Below are 19621 nucleotides of genomic sequence, written 5' to 3' on the forward strand. Positions count from 1 at the left end.
CCCCAAAGCAAGGAGCCCAATATGTGACTGAGCCCCAGGACCCCGGGGATCATGACCTGAGCCAAAGGCAGAAGCTTAACCGACTGAGCCACCCAGGTGCCCCTTGCAAAGATCCTTCTTTGTTATAATATTTACAGGTTCCTGTGATTAGGGCCTGCTCTCTTTGGGTAGGGGCGCTTCAGCCTCCACAGGTGGTATTTAGTGATACACTGTTCAGGGCCATGAGCAAAGAAATGGTGGATTTAGGAGCAGTGGAGAATGAGGCAGCCACCCACAGGTTAGGAGCTCAGAAACCAGGTCTCCTGACTCTGATCCTGCTCTTGCTTCCAGCACTGTGTTCAGTGACGAGCTTGGGAGAAGACAAAACAGGGTCTTCAACACTCGTGGGGCCTGTGCATCCTCCCTTCCATCTTTCCATCCTCAAATCCCTCAGTAAGTTATTTTTTAAATAGAACAACAACAACAAAAAAAACTTTAAGATTCCAAAGACACCAAAACCCAGGCATCTTTAACAGAAGAGTTTGCCTTCTTCACTGGCAGTTCTATAATTTCCAGCTAGATTTAGAAACAGGCATGAGAACATCCATGGTGATGACCAGCAAGAGTAGCGAAGCATCTCCCAAGGGTAAGGTCACTGAATTCAAAAACAAAACAAAACAGAACAAAAACCACTGCTGGAAGGAGCCAGAGGAAGTGGCAACAAGGAAGAAATGAGCAAGAGCAATAATCCTTCCATTTCACCAAAAACTACTAAACAGAGTTCTCTATAAAAAGACTGTACCTAGCTGTAACCAAGAAATTAGTTGACCTTGCTTGCTTCCTCTGAGAATTTTTTAATCCCTAAAATAAACTTCAGATTTAATCTGGCACTTCCTTCTGAACGTGACCTTTTATTCCAAAGCAGTGTCTCTCAGCAGAATGCCAAGGGCCTCTAGAAGGTCATCAAAGTATCTGTTCGCTAAACAGGGCAACAATAATGCATCTTCCTTTTGTTTGCACATCCCGATCCCCAGCGACACAGATATGCTATGTCTGGGTTCGGTGCCGAGGGAACAGGCAAATGCTCTTAACGGCTAAATCATAACACAATATTACATGTTATTTAGAACCATAATAAAATAAGCATTAATAACTCATGTATCTTTTTCAATAAAGCGATTAAACTCCATTGTCTGTAATATACAGACCTACTCCTGGCAGATTCCAGGCTTTCCTGGGCTGCTCACATTCATTACATACTATTTGACCAATAACCTGCTGGAAAGAGCTTCCGGCTCTCAGTAGAGTGGGGATGCAGACGCAGGGGGACACAGTCACGGAGGCCTGTGGGGTGAACATCCGATCTTTGGCTCTTCAGACAACACGACTACGTCTTGTCTCTAGATCACAGACACCAAGTTCAGGAACACAGAGTCACAGAGTTTTTAAAAGGGACGCAAACACGGAATTAATGGCTTGAGGATCTACCCATGCAGTGGTTCACCTCTCCTTCTCCCCAGAGACAGAGGTTCTACACCAGGAACCGTGAAACCCCGGGCAGAGGGCTTTCCATGGAGGCTCAACCACCACCTGGGCACCAGCCACCCCCTGTGGCCCCTGGCAGCACCTTCCCCACCAGACACCTTACCTTCTGCTGACCAGTACTCAAGTGCCAAGGACTATGTTTGTCACTCGGAGGTTCTTTGAAGACAAAATTTTAAATTTCTGTTTTGTTCTGGGGACTCAGAAAATTTTTTGAGAAAATGAATTTTTACGTAAGAAGCAAGTGAGAGAGTTGCAGAATACTTCAGATTTTAAATGCTACTCTAATGTTTGTGTCAACATTACAATGGAGCAAAACAAAGCCCACGGGTCAGGTGATCTATGGAAGGTCACTGCTAGCAAGTCTTGCAACAAACACTGATGCCTAATTAATAAGTAGTTACAAAGAGCACATTGGCAGGCAGGCACTTCCCACACTATTAACACAAAGCAAACACCAACAAGAAAGCCAAAGGGCCTGGAGGCCACTCCAAGCCAGAGGCCTTCGGATGAACCTGAGGAAAGGTTTTCCTGATACAGAAGGAGGTGAGACTTTGGAGCTGTTTAAGGCCTTCCACCAGAGAGAAAAGAAGTGTCCAGATCTGGCATTAAACTCTATTTATTTAGTATTTGAAACATGGTGTACATTTATGAATTTGTATAAACATTTAGTACAGCTAAAATCCACAACTGGTAAACAATCTGTGCTTTCTTTTTGTGTACAATTTTGGAGTTTCCATCTGGGTATGTTGGTGTTGTGGAGAGACCCAGTCTGCAGACCTACTCAAACTGCCTCATACGACCGCGGTAACTGTGACCGAGTCATCTGCTCCTTTTAAGGGCTGCTCCTCGCACAGAAAAAGTGTCACACTTGGGAACTACTAAGCCAGGTGTCAAGGAAACAAGAGAAACACAGCTGACACAGGAAGGAAGTGTGTGAGGGAGACTCTGCGAGAGCCCCGTCAACGCCCAGCACGCCGCACGCAGACACCTAGAGATGGACGCTCTCCTTCGGAACATTCGGTGCTTAGTGTCCAGGCTCTTCACCCCCAGCTGCGGGGATTCCATCCAGCAGGAGTTTGCACTCTCGGGCGCACCTCTTAGGGCACCCACAGATGTCACAGCTGCAACTCCGGGGTGCCAACCAGGCCCAGGGCTCGGGCTTCTTCTGCAGTCAGGCCGTTCTTGAGGGTCCTTCGCACTGCAACAGCGCCCGCAGATCACAACGGGGTGAGAAGACAGGGAGGGGTTAGCAGCTGACACATGATTACCCATCACCCCTGCCCCCTGCCCCCCAAAGACCCCCCAGGGTAGTCACAGGGCTCAGAGATGCTCCGCCCCATCGCTCCTGCCAAAATTCCTGGCCATCTGCCAGGGCAGGACAAATTCCGGGGCTGTAAGAGGCTGACCTGAAGAGCCAAGTGGAGGGACTGACCTTGTAAGAGGGGACAAAGGAAGCCCCACCCTTATAAGATTTCTGAGAAATGGGTGTGAGAGTAAAGGACAGACGGCATGTGGAGAGCTCAGCCTCTGGCCAGCCTAAGGAGAGGATCAGAGCTGGAACAGTCCTTACAGAACATAGGGAAATACAGGTTTCCTGAATCTAGGTAAGATCACCCCACAAATCTGCAGGAGGGATGACGATGCTGGGGACAGAACTCGACAAGTGGTGGCAGGAGGAATCTCTACGAGCATGATGGGTTTTAGTTTCAACTCATCCAAGGGCCTCTGGAGGCAACAACCAGTGAGTCCTTATGGACAGGAGGCCAAGGAGCAAACTGCCAAACTTCCGACTAGACTCGGTAGATGTTTTCTGTGAAACACATGCTCTCCTCTGGGGCTTACAGTGGGCAGGTGGAGGCACGCTCACATGTGACAAAGAACTGGCTTGTGTTTAGTTCGGCATTGTGGGTATCCCCACTGTTTAGTGCTGACCAATTCTGACATCAAAATAAAGGCCGGATAAAGGTGAATGAGGAGGCAGCTGTCCCTTCCAAGGTAAGTCCTTGCATTTGAAAGGTTGCTTAATTACATTTCCCTTAATTTATAAGTTGTATTTGGCCTCCTTTCTATATAAGGTCATAGGGAGTTTGGGGTATTTTCTTCATTTTCAGAAGAGATGTGTTATGGATATACCTTCCACCCTAAATCCTAAATCAGCGAAAGTAACTGAGATGAGTGGGCAGGCCCTTGATCAGAATGTGGAGAAAGTAAAGCTCAACCTTCCCATGCCAGACCCAGCTCCCTGCAACCCCTGTGACCATGGGGCCTGTGTCCTCCTCCTCAGGGGAGGGCCCCAGACGATACGTGCACCAGGATCCCAGCTCCTATGCCTGCAAGCAACACCCCATATTCCATGCTTTCCTGTCCTCCCCTAAGCAAAAGCCCACTCAGCCTGTGGATAAAAGATCTGAAGAGATCTGGTAGAATGTACAGGGTCTAAATATCTATGAATAAATGGTTTCTTTTCTCCTGGGAATCAGCACTTTGAACAGGGGCCAACACCTAACCCATCAGTCGGTCAATCAACAAGTACTTTATGCAGGATCTATTGTGTGCTCAGGACGTAAAGAATTGAAGCACTGCTGGGAGACTCACAGACACCAAGCATGGAGCTGACACAGACAGAGACGCAAAGATCTGTGCTGAGGGTTACCCTCCAATCATGTCCCCGCACACAAGCTCTGGGCTCCCCGACCATCCGTCTGCAGCCGTTCTTGCCCTGGCTCGCCCTCCCCCTACCCGAAGCCCTTGGGCTCCAGACTGTCTAAGTCATCCAGACAAAATGTTTGGCTCCAGAGCCTCGGCTGGAGGCAGATTGCATTTAACTGAGTAATGGAATTTGTTCTATGGGGCAGCAATAAAAATACTAGTTTGTAATAACCTTTTATGTTTTTTAAACACTCCTTCAAGTGTTTGTTAAAGATAATTTTAATGGCAGAAAATAAGATAAAATGTTTCTCATTCTTGACAAAGACTGCCAAGACCTCTCTTCCAAGACACAAAATTCGGGTTGAGGACCATGCTGCACACAAAGGGCATCCTGAATTTTGCTAGGCCCGGGGGTGGCCTGGCCAGGAGTCTACGAAGTGTAATTGCTGAGCCTCCGGGGATACGTGGAGGCCAGATGACTACAGGAGACTCCCCGAGCTGATAGGCATCTCACAGGAGGGCATTTAGAGATGCTTCTTTAACACCTGTTCACACACTTGCTTTAATCCCCTAACTGTGGAGTTCAGCTCAGCTCACGGGAATACTTGAGTGGGGACCCTGGCACCTTGTAGGATGTGCAAGAATCTCACTGACAAGGGCACTGCGCCAGCCTCTCTGGGACAGGTGCAGAGACTAGAACCAAGTGTAATGGCGCTGCTTTGCCCCCACTGCCCGGCCACACAGAGCCTGCGTCCTCAGCTTTGTAGCCTCTTCTTAGTTTTGAGGGGCCACCCTGGGGGGGTCCTCCCTGGCCCCTTCTGCCTGGGCCAAGGTGTTCTCTGCTGCAGAGGAAAAAGCCAGCATGGGCCACGTCTCTTTGCTCCCCAGATGTGTCCCGAGAAAGGAATCCACAGAAAAACCCACCCCATTAATGGAATCCAACTTACTGCGGGTCTTCGTGACAACTGCGATAAATTCTCTCATATTAAATACAACTACCCTATATAGTAGCCCCCAAAGACCTTAAGAATCTGAGCTCTTCTTTTGTTAAAAAGTCACATTATCACTTGAAAAGACATGTGAAATGAAGATGATCAGTTAAAATTCATCTTTGTGCTCCGGTTCCAATTACGCATAGCAAGGGTCTCTTTGGGTGTCCATTCCTCCATCTGCCTGCTCTTCATTCGTTCATTCACTTGTTCATTCATTCATTCACTCAGCAAATGTTACCTGTGCCCCTACCCTGAGCCAAATGGGGCAGTCAGGGAGGCAGGGGACTGACGGGGATGCAGTATGAGGAGAAACACGCAGGGTAGCAGACCCTGGCTGGAGAGGGTGTTGGCTCTCACTCAGTTTCTGGAAAGTCAAAAAGGACTGGGACATAAGAAAAAGAGGGGACCAGCAAGTGGGCAGGCAGGATATGGACCCTGTACAATAGAAGTGAGTCATCACATGGAACATGACACCAAAAACTAATGATGTACTGGGTGCTGACTAACATAATAAAATTTTAAAAAAAGAAAGAAAGGAAGAAAAAAATAAGTCATCAGAGAGGGAATTTCTCCAGTCCCAGGGGGCGGGCACTGGCACACGTCTTACATGATAACGTCTGGGCCCCTCTCCGCTCCCAACTCCCGCTTCCCGCGCCAACACTCTGCCTGCAGCGTGGCTGCTCCCCGGCCTGTCACACGCGCCTGCTTCCCCTGCCTGCAGCCACCTAACAGAGACCAGACCCTGCAAATGTTGATCCCTGCGTGCCCTGCAGCTCTTCCACAGACGGCATGGGTCACTTTGCTGGCCCCAGCAGCCACTCGCTGCCCCTGGCTCTTGTGACACTCTCACAAGGCCGCGGTGACAGCAGCGGCATCAGACACATGAGAGCCTCTGCTGTCAACGTGCCCCACGGGGTGTCTGGGGACTCAGGGAAAAACCGAAAGTTCTTTTTCTCTCACTGCCCCCAGAATTGAAAAATAGTTTGATCCCACAAAGTGCTCTCAGGCAGCTCTTCGCTAAGAATGAGCTGAATCTGAGAATAACAGTGAGGGTGGCCTCCACTTACTGAGGGTTAACCCGGATGATTCCACGTGGAATCCGTGGAATCTAATTCTATGGAAACCCTGTGAGAAGAGTCCCGTTATTATTTCTCCAGCGAGTGAGCGGACAGCACAGAGAGATCAAGTCCCTGGCCCAAGGGCACACAGTAAGTGGTCCACAGACGGATTTAAGGCAGGACATGTGAGACCCAGCCCACCCTGGAAAAGGGTGGGTCCCTGGGACCACCTTTCATACCCATGGGACATCCACCGAGTTTTACTTCCATATGACAGAAATCTATTAGCACCCTTTCACCTTTAGATCACTGATAGTTCTTTTTCTCTTTTGCACAGAATGCCAAACAATTTGGAAATAAGTTAGCTTTTTTGTAATCCCTAAGATACTACTAAAAATTTTCTACCATGTATACAGAGAGTACCATGTCTAGGACTACGGGGACTAATATCAGAACGTCAAGAGGTCTTAAATTATGTGCCTGGTTGCTGGGAAGTGACAAGCCTGATGCTATTTATTCACGCCTTGTTCCTTGAGGAAACTGTCCCTTAAGTGGAGCCGAAATGGTGGCTTCACTCATGCCTCTTTGGACTTAAATACAGAGAAATGTTTAAAGCTCTATCGTGCTTATTGATTCTATATTAGACTTTCTGTGTGTTGGCTCATTTTGTTCTGTTAACGTTGATTATCTAATCATATGAGCCCCTTTTCTTGTGTCTATCCTCCATCTTATTTTTTCTCAGCAATCTGTCTATTAGAAGCAGAGATTTCCTAAATGGACAGGCAATTTACAAGGGAACTGATCAATACTTTTCAAAAGTGTCAAGCTCTTAAAATGTCCTCCACACCTGGGAGGAGGCATGCTGTCTCAATGCAATACGACAGCGTGGGTAGGGTAGTGGGACAGAAAGAAGACATTCATGGAAATGCTGGTGACAACCCAGCCTTGGGTGCACAGTGACAAGCCCACTCAAACTGCACCCTGGGGGACAGGAGAGGTGAAGATGGGTCTGGTCTAATCCCCGCAGGCCAAGTCAGGTGGGTGCTGTAGCAGAGTGACAGCTAGGTAGGTGTGCTTCCTGTGCCTGGGTTCTCATGTGACTTCAGCCTCATATTCCCCCCTGGCTGGGGTCCCTTGGGCAGCAGCGTGACAGAGCTGGGGAGGGAGGACGGTGGGAACCTGTCAGATGCAGAGCACCTCACTCAGTGCTCACAACCACCTGGGAGGGGGCCCTGCTGGCCTCACTGGACAGCAGACTGAGGCTCAGTGGGGCTGAGTGAGTGAGGAGGGACCCCGTCTCCAGCTGTTTTGTATGAATGGGTACGTTCCACACAGGGAAACAGATTCCACGGGAACCGCAAAGCAGCAAAGTCAATGAAATACACTATTTTCATGTCAGGAAGGAGCCTGGCACTTTCCAAAGCCCCTTACAGGAACCCTCTTTGCTTTGCTTTCAGAGCAGCTCTCACAGGCAGGACAAACTGACTCCAGGTTCCTCCTTTCACTGATCCTCCCTCCTCCCGAATCTCCAACTCTGAGTCCAATGGGCACCTCGCACCCAGATATGGGGGAAGACAGAGAAGCCAGCCTCTTCTTTTTCAGGAGAGTGGTAGTTCCCAGTTTGGGAGGATGAGCTGTCTGAACTTGAAACAAGAGGGCCACCCAACACAGTAAAATATTTCCAAACTCTTCCTGCATCTGCCTCTTTGACCCGAAGCTTCTAGCCGAGCTTCTTGCTGCATCAGAGTCCTGACCTCTGGCTGGGCCTCCAGGCTTGGGTGTGAGGCCTATACACCCCACTGCTGGGCCCGCCTTCAGGGTCTGGGTGACATGGGGTCTGTTGGGCATTCGGACAGCACCTCCTCTTGTTTGGGCCTGACTGCTCTTCCAAGCTCCCAGACTCTGATGACGTCCTCCATCACCCCCACCCCCCATAGCCCTTCAAGTCTCTTTCCTGCAGGACAGGTGGGGACTATCTATCCCTACCTCCAAGACCCTCCCAATGCAGAGCAAAGGCTGCAAATGCCTTCCTCACTTCCTGCTCTCACTTTTCTAGAGAGAAAAATCTTAAAATCATCAGAGGCTTAAAGGAGGCCACAAGAAATCAGAAAGCCACGGTCAGCTCCAGCTTGTTCTGGTCACCCTCTTCTGTAGCCTGGAGAAAACATGGGTGGCACCCCTCCTCCCATGAGGCACACACCCTCCAGCTGGTCCTGCACAAGGCAGCAACTCCCCACATGGTTCAGGGAACAGATGGTCAGTCCTCACTTGGACTTCTTTCTGTCCTCCTGTCCCATGAGCACCTCAGCTAGCTATCTTCAGAGGAAGGTCAGTCCTTCTGTAATGAACTCAGGGGCTGAGTAAATAGGAATGAAGTTGTTGGGGAGAAGACAAAAGTTTGAGCCTTTTTTATCCTTTCCACTAACATCTTATTTTACTCTATTGCAAGAGCATGAGTTTTAAAACCTCTGTTTTATTGCCATTGTTAGCTTGCCCTATAAAAGAATATAAAAATGATTCATAATCAGTAAGCAAAAACTATTTAAACAAAACACAGGGAAGTCTTCCTTAATGAGAATAATGGGAAAATTAATTAACCACCTTGGAAACATAGGGACAAGTAAACAAAGCTGTGTACTGATTAGATCCAGAGCCAGATCTAATATTTTGCGAGGCATAGCTCCTGCTTTCCCTAAAACAAATTCAATAATTTTTCAGATTCGATGGTTTTCCTTCTCCATCAAATTCTACTTAACAGACAGCATGGCTCTACCCCTCAAAATTCTGTAGAAGAAATAAATTTTAGTTACATCAAATCAATGTGAGCTATGTCACATGCCCTTTGAGAGGGATGCTGAAGCTTCAGGACATGACGAGGAGACAGTCATGGTTGGGGGGGGTGGGCTGTTGGGGGTCAGAGCATCAGATCAAATCAAGTTTCTGTGCTCCTTTCCCAGCAGTCCCTGGAATTAGACTTCTGGCTCTTTCCACTGAGAAACTGTTCTTCTAAGGGTGATCAGCCTTAAGATCTTAATTAGCTAAGAAATTGGCCAGTTTATTTGTAAGTCACATCAAAGTAATCACATCTTTACAGAAATATAGCTCTGTGCCCAAACTTCATAGTCATGTCACAGGTGGGGCCCAGGCCCCCACCTTAGAAGAAAACTCAAATATGAAAATGGTACCTAGCCTCTCTACTGTGACAAGATCTGGCTCCCCAGGAAAAGAGAACAGAGAGATTATGAGTCCCTAAACCCTGTTCTGTTCTTCGATAGTCTGGGCTATTGGCCATATGTAGCCAGCCAGCTGGGCAGAGACATTCCTCCAAAGATAGGTCCAAGAGAAAAGAACATGGGGAAGCAGCTCCCCCTCCTTACCAGCTACCACGGCCCATTCTGCAGAATCACAGTGGTAAGGATACTTCAAATGCCATTCAGCTTTAGGATTTTCTAGAGAAGGCCAACATCCAGGATGCCTAAGAGAACAAACCACCCTGGGACAAAATAGTTGCCCCAATGTGATGAAGAGAAAAACCTATATAAGAAAAAAACCAAAACCTCCCAGAATGTTCTCCCTCGGTCCGATCCACCGGCCAACTGTAGAACCTTTGCTCGAATCAGGGACAGGGACATGAAAGAACATTGGATAGACCATTTCACAGGCTAAAAATCAACTGGACAAGTCAAAACACTTCACTTAATGAGACCGGGTTGTCACCAGCTGGAAAAGCGGAGCTGAGCCATGGGAACCTGCGAATTGATTAAGACGCCTTCCCTGTGTCCCCACCAGCTGCATATTTCAAGATTTAGGAGGACATTTGGCATGTGCGGTCCTAGTCACCAGCATCAAACACGAACGCAGACATTTAATTATCTTGGAAGATTCTCAAGTGGCTTGGAGGTCGTAAATTTCTAGATTATGGGATGGATTCTGTTTGGTTTCCTGCAATAGTCGTACTATTACTGTCTTCAGCCAAATGAGTGATTGCCCCAATACATTGGTTATTCATCACCCCCTTGCCTCATCACGGCCATTAAACAATCAAATCAAATACACCATTGTTTGAGATGGAGACCCATACCATGGAACTTCACATCGATTTTGCAAATTGGTTTTTTTCTTATTCATTTAACCTCTTGCGAGAAAGCTGGAGTTTATCATCCCCCTTAAAAAGAAATCAAAGTAACTTTCCCCCATCTTAAATTTCTATTGATGGTGCCATTACTAATAAATTAAGCCTGTTACAGATAAACACTTACACACATGCAGGGCTGTATTTGTTGTAGTAACTGCATCGCAGAATAAAATGTGTTTGGCTAAACAAAAAGAATATACGGCTGTTTTGCATAAGATTGGAATGGAAATGATACCACAGGAAATTAGTTTATGTCAGCCACAAAAACAGGCAAAATATCTCCCTGGCCAGATTGAAGAGGAAAATTAATTATGACTGTGTTATTGTTCCCAGTGACATTATGTATCTCTCTAAGAATCTGGTTCCCTCTAGACTAGACCAGAGGGCAGGGTCTACACTCTTCGCCAACACAGGCATCTAACCTGGAGGAGGAGCACATAGCCTAGGCCTCCAGGGACTGGCCAGGTCACTGCCTCCTGCAGTCTCCTTCTCTGAGAGCTCTGGCCCCACAATGCCCACCTTCCATGAGGGCACCCCCCCCTGCATGGCATCCTTTCTCAGCCCTCTCCCTTGGGCTCTGCGGCTCAAACTTTGATCCCCCCTCCCCCGCCCCCCGCCTCGTGCATAATCTCAAAGGTGGCATCAAACTGAGTCTGAGTTCTTACTGAACTCCCGCCTACCTGGAGTCAATCTCCTTTCACTTTTTGAAGCCATTACAGGCAGAGGTAAACAGGCTTCCTTCCTGTGACAGTCAAAATCCCTGTGCCTCTCACCATCCCTGATTCCTGGAGGCAGAGCCCATAGAGACCCAAGATGGTCTCCTGAGCCAAGTGGCACACCATCGGGACCAGAGGCTGGGGGCTGAGCTCTTTCCTAAAACATGCGAAGGTCATGGCTAATGCAGACATATGCCAAAGGATACAGAGGAACCCGGAGAGCAGCCCCTCGGAGAGCTAGCATGGTGCCTACAGGGGCAGCCCCACACCCACCATCCTGTGAGCGGGAACAGGCAGAGGGTTCAAAGGGGAAAAATCGATCCCTTTGATTTAGTGGACTTCTCCATTGAGTGGCAAAAGAAACAAATCAAACTGGTCAATCTAGATTAACATTAAGTATTCTAAGCACCCCAATGACCATAAAAACCATTGGTTTTGACCTCTGACATGTTTGTGAGCAGCAGTGAATCCCTAGGAGAACCATCTTCAGCTACAAAGTGGCCCGATGCAAAAATACAGATTTGGCAAAGAATCTGGGGGCAGTGCTTGCCAAATGGCCCCCCTGCACCTACCCCTACACGCCAGATATATTCAAGGGTCTTTCAGACGCTCTTGGGAACAGGCAAGAACTGAGGGAGGCCTGACCAGAAGTGGCAAATGTACTGGACGGCATGTGGCTGCAGCCCCCTCCTCCACACTGGCAAGGAGACCTTTCGTGGGTGAGTTTGGGTGGACCCTCCACGTGTCACTGAGGACTGGAGCCGGCCCCTCAGTGACTGCTCCTCCCCAGGTGTATTGGTCAGGAGGGCAGGTCCCCCTAGGGCAAGTCCCTCACGCCCACCCCAAGGCACTTACGAGACTTCCGGTTGGCCCGGGAGCGCTTCCTCTCCCGAGGCACCACCCGCTGACTGGGCACCTGGGTGGCCGACTTGACGATGCGATCCATGATCTCATCGGCTGCGTCGTCCGTGACGTTAGGGGAATCATCGGTTCCCACAGTCCAGGAACTGGCGGATCCTGAACCAGAGAGAAGGAACACACTAGAGAAAATGCCAACACGTTCTTCCAGGCACAGAGCGCTGTAAGTGACCGGCCACAGCCGCGGCCGGGGCGGCAGCGTGAGCCTGCGGGAACCGCGAGGACTCACCCTCACGCATGCGCACTTGGAGCACTTACCTGCTCCCCTGAACATGGCTGCGGAAGGTCTCCACCCAGCCAGCCCCATGATCCTGGGAGCGCACAGAGCACAGCACAGACACTCGGCGATGTCCACCCAGTAATGTCCGGAGAAATGGGTTCATTCAGCTCTCTATCCACGGCTCTCTATGCCTAGTGAATGTCAACTAACCCTAACTTTCTTCTAGTTAAAAAGATACCATGATTTTATAATGGTTTACCTTTGGACTGCTTAATCTTTTTTTTTTTTTTTTTTTTGCAAGGAACTTCATTTTACTTTAAGGTTTATTTATTTTTAGAGAAAGAGAGCTAGCACAAGTGAGTGCACAGTGTAGGGGGGCAGAGAGAGAGAGAGAGAGAGAGAGAGAATGAATCTCAAGCAGACTGCCAGCTGAGTACAGAGTCCAACACAGGGCTTGATCTAATGATCCTGAGATCATGATCCGAGCCAAAATCAAGAGTCAACTGCTTAACTGACTGAGGCACCCTGGATTACCTAACCTTTAAAAAATTGTAGCAGGAGAGGCACCTGGGTGGCTCAGTTGGTTAAGAGAGGCACCTGGGTGGCTCAGTTGGTTAAGCGTCTGCCTTCAGCTCTGCTTCTCCCTCTGCCACTCCCCCTGCTTGTGTTCTTTCTCTCGCTGTCTCTCTCAGTCAAATAAATAAATAAAATCTTTAAAAAAAATCAGCATGCTAATTTTTTAAAAAGATTTTACTTATTTATTTGACTGAGAGAGGAAGCAGGGCTCATTCCTTCCTGCTGAGCAGGAAGCCTGTGGCAGGGCTTGATCCCAGGACCCTGGGATCATGACCTGAGCTGAAGGCAGATGCTTAACCGAATGAGCCACCAAGGCACTTCTCTCATACTAATTTTTTAAAAGCTTTTGGCATTTGGATATTGACGGCAATAGTTAAGAATAGCTGATCACTGTTCAGTAGATTGTAATTTTTATGGACACGTGTTTGTGGTTGAAATTTTCCAGTAAATACTCAATATGTTATGATTCACTCCTAATTTCTGCCAGTAAAATGCACATTGCTGAATTGCATATATAAGTAGTTCACATTTTGCAAAAGGAGTAGCAGGATTCCTGGGGTTCCACCACATGCATGTGTCTGAGACCTATGGCTATAGGTCAACCTGTATTCCAACAACAAAGTTTTGTTGTTATTGTTGTTGTTATTTTAAACATTTGTCGTATGAATGGGAGCACAGCCACAGCACTGGTATATATAAAACCAGTAACTGTATCTTTTCTGCTTATGCCCAAGTTCACTTGATCTACTTGCTTCCATCAGATTAGATTTTCCAGCAACATAAAACCCTTTAAGAATAGGCTCTTCTCAGAAAAGAATTTTTGAAATGGCTCAATTTTTCTGCCTTCTCAGGATGGTTCAGGTGGTCTAATTGGAGGCAAGAGTCCTCACACACTGGCACAGCTCTGACACTGGGACCCTTCAGCGCTTCTGAACAATGATCTTTCTCAGAGCAGATAGAGCAATCAATAGTGCAATTGTATTTGGACCAGCAATTTCGAGTTTTCCCTTTTACACACTGATTTATAATTCTGTGTCTCATTTCAAAATGCCAAGCTATCCTTCCAAAAACACACAATTTTCAATCATCTGTATTTGCTCATAATACATTTTCAGAGCACTGGGCCAAAAATGAAGGCATCCTCTAATCTTCCTACTAAGAATTCCCAATTCTTCCCATCTCAGATGTCCCTAGGGATCTGCGTTTACTGTAATATGTCAGGAGATGCTTCAAAGGGATGTGTTGCCATATGTGCAGGATTGCCAGACTTGGTTTTGTGATGATGTCATCCTTTTGTGACCTCAGTCCTGATTCTGCTTTTTTATCCCCCCCTCTCTTTGGTTACTTTCCTGCCTGGTAACTGTTTGTATGCTTTCTTTCTGGCCATGTATAAGCTTTTTGCCCTGGAAGCCTGCACCCACACAGAGCATCAGGGAAACACTACCCACACTTTTTACAGACCCCAAGAGGCCACTGGCTCACCACAGTCTCTCAAATGTTAGCAAGATTTTTTTGAACTTTATTTATTTTAGAGAAAGAGAGAGCGCACATGTGGGCACATGTGTGTGTGGGGGGGGGGCAGTGCAGAGGGACAGAATCTCAAGTAGCTCCCCTGCTGAGTGTGGAGCCTGACATGTGGCTCCATCTCATGACCCAGAGATCATGACCTGAGTCAAAATCAAGAGTCAGATGTCTAACCAACTGAGCCACCCAGGCAGTCCGCAAGACATTTATATACACTGGGATATGGTAGAAGGAATGAGGCATTATAGATTATGATAGCACCATATCACTTTACTTTTTACTTCATTTTTAAAAATATATAAACTGATAACATATACACTCATTGAATCACAATGTTACACACCTGCAACTAATAGAACATTGTGTGCCAAATATACTTCAATTAAAAAAAATGTAAATTGCAGTTGGAAAGAAAACACTGTAATTTTAATTTTCCCCTTAAAAATATAACCTAAAGTAACAGTTTAAATTAGAAATAATTATATCAAAAAGATTATATTTTAATGTAATAAAATTTTTCCTGTGTTTCTGAAAGAACTTCCCTGGATACAGACTTCTAGGTTTAGAGCTTTTCCTCTTGGCAGTTTGAAGATGTCATTTCACTTTCTTCTGACTTCCACAGCTTCTGATAACACGGAGTCCTCATTATGATGGCTGTAACTTAGAAGGTAATTTATCTTTTCCATCTGACTTTTTAAAAGATGTTATCTTCATCATTGGGTTTTAGCAGTCTGCCTACATTACACCTAGGCACAGTTTTCTTTTCATTTATTCTCCTTGGATTTGTTGTTTCTTAAATATGTGGGTTGATACCTATCATCAGCATTGGGAGATTCGTAGACATTAGCTCTTGCGTTAATGCTTCTTGTCCTTCTGTCGCTTCTCTAGTTACACACAGGTGAGACCATTTGATTACATTTTATTCTGTTCCATCCACTTTTTCCTCACTATGCTTCACTTTGCACATTTTCTAATAACTTGTCTTTGAATGCACTAACCCTTTCCTTTGCTGGGGAGTGTCTGCTCTTAAACCCATCCAATGAGTTCCTTAATGCAGATACTTCTTTCGTAGTTCTCAAACGTCCATTTGATTATTTTTAAGAATAAGTTCCAATCTGCGGTTGAAATGATCCACTTTTTAATAAATTTGCCTATACTCTCCTTAACATTCTCTAACATTTGCAATGGTTAAAACTTGGTTGCAATTTTCAACATCTGGACAACCTGTGGATCTGCTGCTACTGCCTCCTTTTCCTTGTTGGCCAAATATTCCTTTCTCCTCTTGGCTCAGATTTGGACCATGCACTGCATTTTGTGTACAGAAAGATGCAGAGACTGGGATCAGAGTCATTTCCCCCAGCCTTCCCTCTTTTCTGTGAAGCAGACATGGTGAAGTACTGAGTGGGGTTGGGACCAGACACGGTGAAGTACTAGTGAAGCATCTGTCCCCATCTCTTTCTAAATATCTGTATTTGTTAAAAGTGCTTACTCTAGCTTTGTTTTCTCAGACCTTCAAGGCTACAGATTTCTTCCAGCCTTTCTGGTTCCACTCCCTCCCCTTCTCCATGCTGTCCTGGCACTTGCCAAGGTCTCATGGAGAAAACATTCTAGGAGTCTGCAGATCCTCTACTTCTAATCCCTTGAGCCACATTATGTGGCTATTAGACATTCTGCTGGCTTCTCTCTCCTAGTCGAGTCTTTCTGCCCAGAGCAGGTCCAATTCTCAGCCTATGGCCAGGCTTGGCAAATGGCCCTGGAGTGGCATGCTCAGCTCATCTACAATTCTAGTTTGTCTAGTTATCTTTCCCTTCACAGGTTGCTGATACCCTTAAAAAGAAAGCTCCTGCCATTATTTAAAAAAAAAAAAAAATCTAGTTGTTTTAGAAGGAGTGGTGGCCTGCCTGCCCTGCTATGTTCCATCTAGAAGCAGAAGTCCCTGAAAATACAGAGAAACTGAACAATCTTCCTTTCTAAAATTAATGTATTCTCTCTCTTTTAAAATTAATATATTCTGTATGTTCCATTAGGCAAACTAGATTCCATCTCCCCAGATGGCTTCCATGGAGCTACCTTTGAATACACCCAGGTATAGGACCTCAAGGCTCCTGATGGTTGTGGTCAACTCAGTGCAGACATTAATGCTCCCCTTCATCATCATCATCATCATCTTCTTCTTCTTCTTTTTTTAAAAAGATTTCATTTATTTATTTGACAGAGATCACAAGTAGGCAGAGAGGCAGAGAGAGGAAGGAAGCAGGCTCCCTGCTGAGCAGAGAGCCCGATGCAGGGCTCTATCCTAGGGTCATGGGATCATGACCTGAGCTGAAGGCTCAGGTGGCCAGGACAGAAAGCCTGCAAGAGCTGCTGGAGCTCAGAGAGTCTAGACTCACCTATGGAATGTCTTGGGTCTTTTTGAGTGCCGAGTTACAAGTGATTCCCATCCACACACTCCAAAACACAGCCAAGCTGTGTTTTTTTCTTTTATTCTTATCCCTGTTTTATGCTTCATGTAGAATGATAATCTTTACTGCTAAGCATTTAATGGTACTATTTTCTTTACCATCTGACCTTTCCCACCTTTTCCTCTCCTTTTATATCTTTCTTGCTCACACATCCTTTCTCTACTTATCACTACTTGGCTTTTCTGAGAAATGGAGGCCTTTTCTAGATAGCACTGGCCAAGAAGAGGACACCTCTCCTTCCTTGTAGAAAATCAGATAACCAGGGGTGCCTGGGTAGCTCGGTCAGTTAAGCATCCGACTCTTGATTTCAGCTCAAGTCATGATCTCAGGGTTGTGAGGTCAGGCCACGTGTTGGGCTCCTAGCTTAGCAGGGAGTCTGCTTGAGATTCTCTCTTCCTCTCCCTCTATCACCCCCCAACTTCCATGTGCACGCACTCTCTCTCAAATAAATAACATGAAAAGAAAAAGAAAATGGGACAATCGGAATGTACCACGTAGAGTGTTCAGAACTGTGGTTCTTCACAGCTTTATCTGTCTACTGTTGGTCACCAAAAGCCTGCTCTTTCATTGATAAACCATAATATTTCTGTATTTTCTTCTCCTAACTCCACAACCAAGACTACCTAGAAGTCAGGGAGTTTGGAAAAACCAAACCTCAGAGAACCCAATCTTTGGTTCTTTGACATAATAATAACATTTGCAAGTATTTGGGGTATATTTTGGGCATCAAGGCTGTAGTAGAAGACAGGACTTTCCTACTTTGCCATCTGTGTCTCAGGATAACACTGGGGCAAAGGTGGCTGAAGGCAGCCCTTCTCCTGTCGTCTTAACTGCCTATCAAAGTAAAAACCCTGCTAAAAGGTAAAGACTGAAGTCCAACATTAAGAAGCAAAGAAAGGAACTAGAGTGATATATTGAACTCACATGAAGAAAAAAAAAAATCTGGTAATTTCATAAAAAAGCCCGAAGTGCATTTCCACTAGGGAATTCCACATAAACCTGAGGGATCTGGCACACTGCCTGGAAGCCCTTTCAAAACTCCTCCGTCGGTGGCAGCTGGTGGTCCTTGAAGCTCCAAGGAACTGTATGTGTCAGGTAACTCACTCTCTTCTAAATAAAACTGGAAACTACAATTATTTTTTATGTTGAAGTTATTATTACTGTATTACTACTACTATTATTATTATCCTTGTTATATGGAAGAGAGTTGACAACAGCAAAATTCCCAAAGTACCGGTTGATCTTCAAAAGCAGTTAGGAGTCACTGACGGGCCTTCTCCAGGTCGCAGCTCGACATTCCAGCTGCCATCTCGTGACTCCCAATGTTCTCCTAAGCCTGGGACAATGCCTGATGGGCACTGCATGTACTCACTGCTTTACCGAGTTTTTGTGATAGGTAAGCTAACCCACAACCTGACTACCAGAACCACTGCCACACGCCGGAGCACGACAGCTTAGACAGTAAGTAATAATGCCTTCCTCCAGAGGTGCACCTAGCATGTGCCAAGCAAACACCGAGAGGAGAAAGCCTATCCTCCAGGAGTTTGTTCTCTTTAGTGATAAAGTCTGTAATCTTGAGGCAGCCTAAACTGGGGGCTCGGGAATCCGTGGAAGGAAGGAGCAGCCCTCTGAGTTGAGGAGTATGGAGGCGGAGGTGGATTCTGGGTGAATGGGGCCTGGACTGGCAGAGGAAAGGAGACAGCACCACCAGCAGGGGGCGCTCAGAACAACAGGGTGAGAAGGGTGGTGCCCACATGTTGGGGAGAGTGAGTGCCGAGTGGGGAGACAGGCTGGGACCCGACCGCAGGGGCGCCAAGCGACAGCACCAACAGCGTGGGCCGTGAGTTGTAGGCAGTACGGAGACTAAGGAGGGTTCCTGTGCTGTCAGGCTGGATCGAGGACCACCACCGAACATTCTCAGGTCAAAGTGGAGGACCACCGCCCACATTCTCAAGTGAGAAAGGCACCTCATTCTCAATTACTAAATAATTTATTGGTGGGATAAAATAGCCCCCCACTAAGTTATGAAACAAACCTAAAAACTCTTATCTGTCTTTACAATCTTTCGTTTTCATTTCTTCGTGCCTGTAACGATTTAAAAAGGCAAAAGGGGCTGTGCTTGAATCCAGCAAACTTTCCTACACAGGGCCAGCCAGTGAAAACCTGGGGCTCTACGGGCCCCACTTGTCTCTGCCACAACCAGCCAACTCTGCCACCGCCGCGTTTACGCACCACGGACAGCACCCACACCCCTCCGACGGGCTGCATGCATTCCAGGGAAAACCTCAAGTAAAACAGGTGGCTGGCTGAATTGGGCCTGAGGCCATGGCTGGCTGTCCCCTGCTTTAACCCACAAGGGTCCATTCATAACCAAGACTCCTCCCATGTGAATGAAGTTACACTTGCTGGAGGCCCCTGTGGTTTGGAGATGAAGTACTACAGTGAGTCCCAGAGATGTGAGTGAAGACAAGGGTCTAGGTCAGCATGGGTGGGCCTCAGCTGATACTTCCTGGGCATTGTCAACTGCACCGCCGTGACGGGGACCCCCCCAATCACCCCCCTGCCAGGAGTCACCTCGGCTTGCTCGGCTGCGGGTGCGGACGCCCAGCACCGGGGTGGCATCTTCCAGCGCCGGCGACGAAGTCTTCAACACGGCCTTCATGTTCTCATGCTCTGTGGCATCCTCAGCATAGCTCAGGCCCTGCGGTGGGCTCAGGGGTGCCGGAGAGCTGCTGGAGAACTTGCCCGACTGCAAGACCAAAGTAGGGGAAAGGGCGTGAGGTGACTCACCAGAACACCAACTTCCATTGAGGAAAAAACCTTGTCTGTGTGCATTCCACAGAGACA

General features: G+C 47.0%; 1 protein-coding gene across 10 annotated transcripts in view; it reads right to left on the reverse strand.

Annotated features, from left to right (window-relative positions):
- Positions 1–2124: 2124 nt before the first annotated feature.
- FHOD3 (formin homology 2 domain containing 3) overlaps positions 2125–19621 on the reverse strand; it is a 461736-nt gene continuing 444239 nt past the window's right edge. For 9 of the 10 annotated variants that reach the window (XM_032310983.1, XM_032310980.1, XM_032310982.1 and 6 more), the window contains 3 exons: positions 19349–19523; positions 11930–12091; positions 2125–2722 (listed from right to left, as the gene is read on the reverse strand). In XM_032310983.1, the coding sequence (XP_032166874.1) occupies positions 2640–2722; positions 11930–12091; positions 19349–19523 (420 nt within the window). In that variant the 3' untranslated portion in view covers positions 2125–2639. The remainder of the gene's footprint in view (positions 2723–11929; positions 12092–19348; positions 19524–19621) is intronic. The other variant, XM_032310984.1, reaches the window with a different exon arrangement.

The sequence above is a fragment of the Mustela erminea genome, chromosome 13, assembly GCF_009829155.1.
Source record: "Mustela erminea isolate mMusErm1 chromosome 13, mMusErm1.Pri, whole genome shotgun sequence".
Lineage (NCBI taxonomy): Eukaryota > Metazoa > Chordata > Mammalia > Carnivora > Mustelidae > Mustela > Mustela erminea.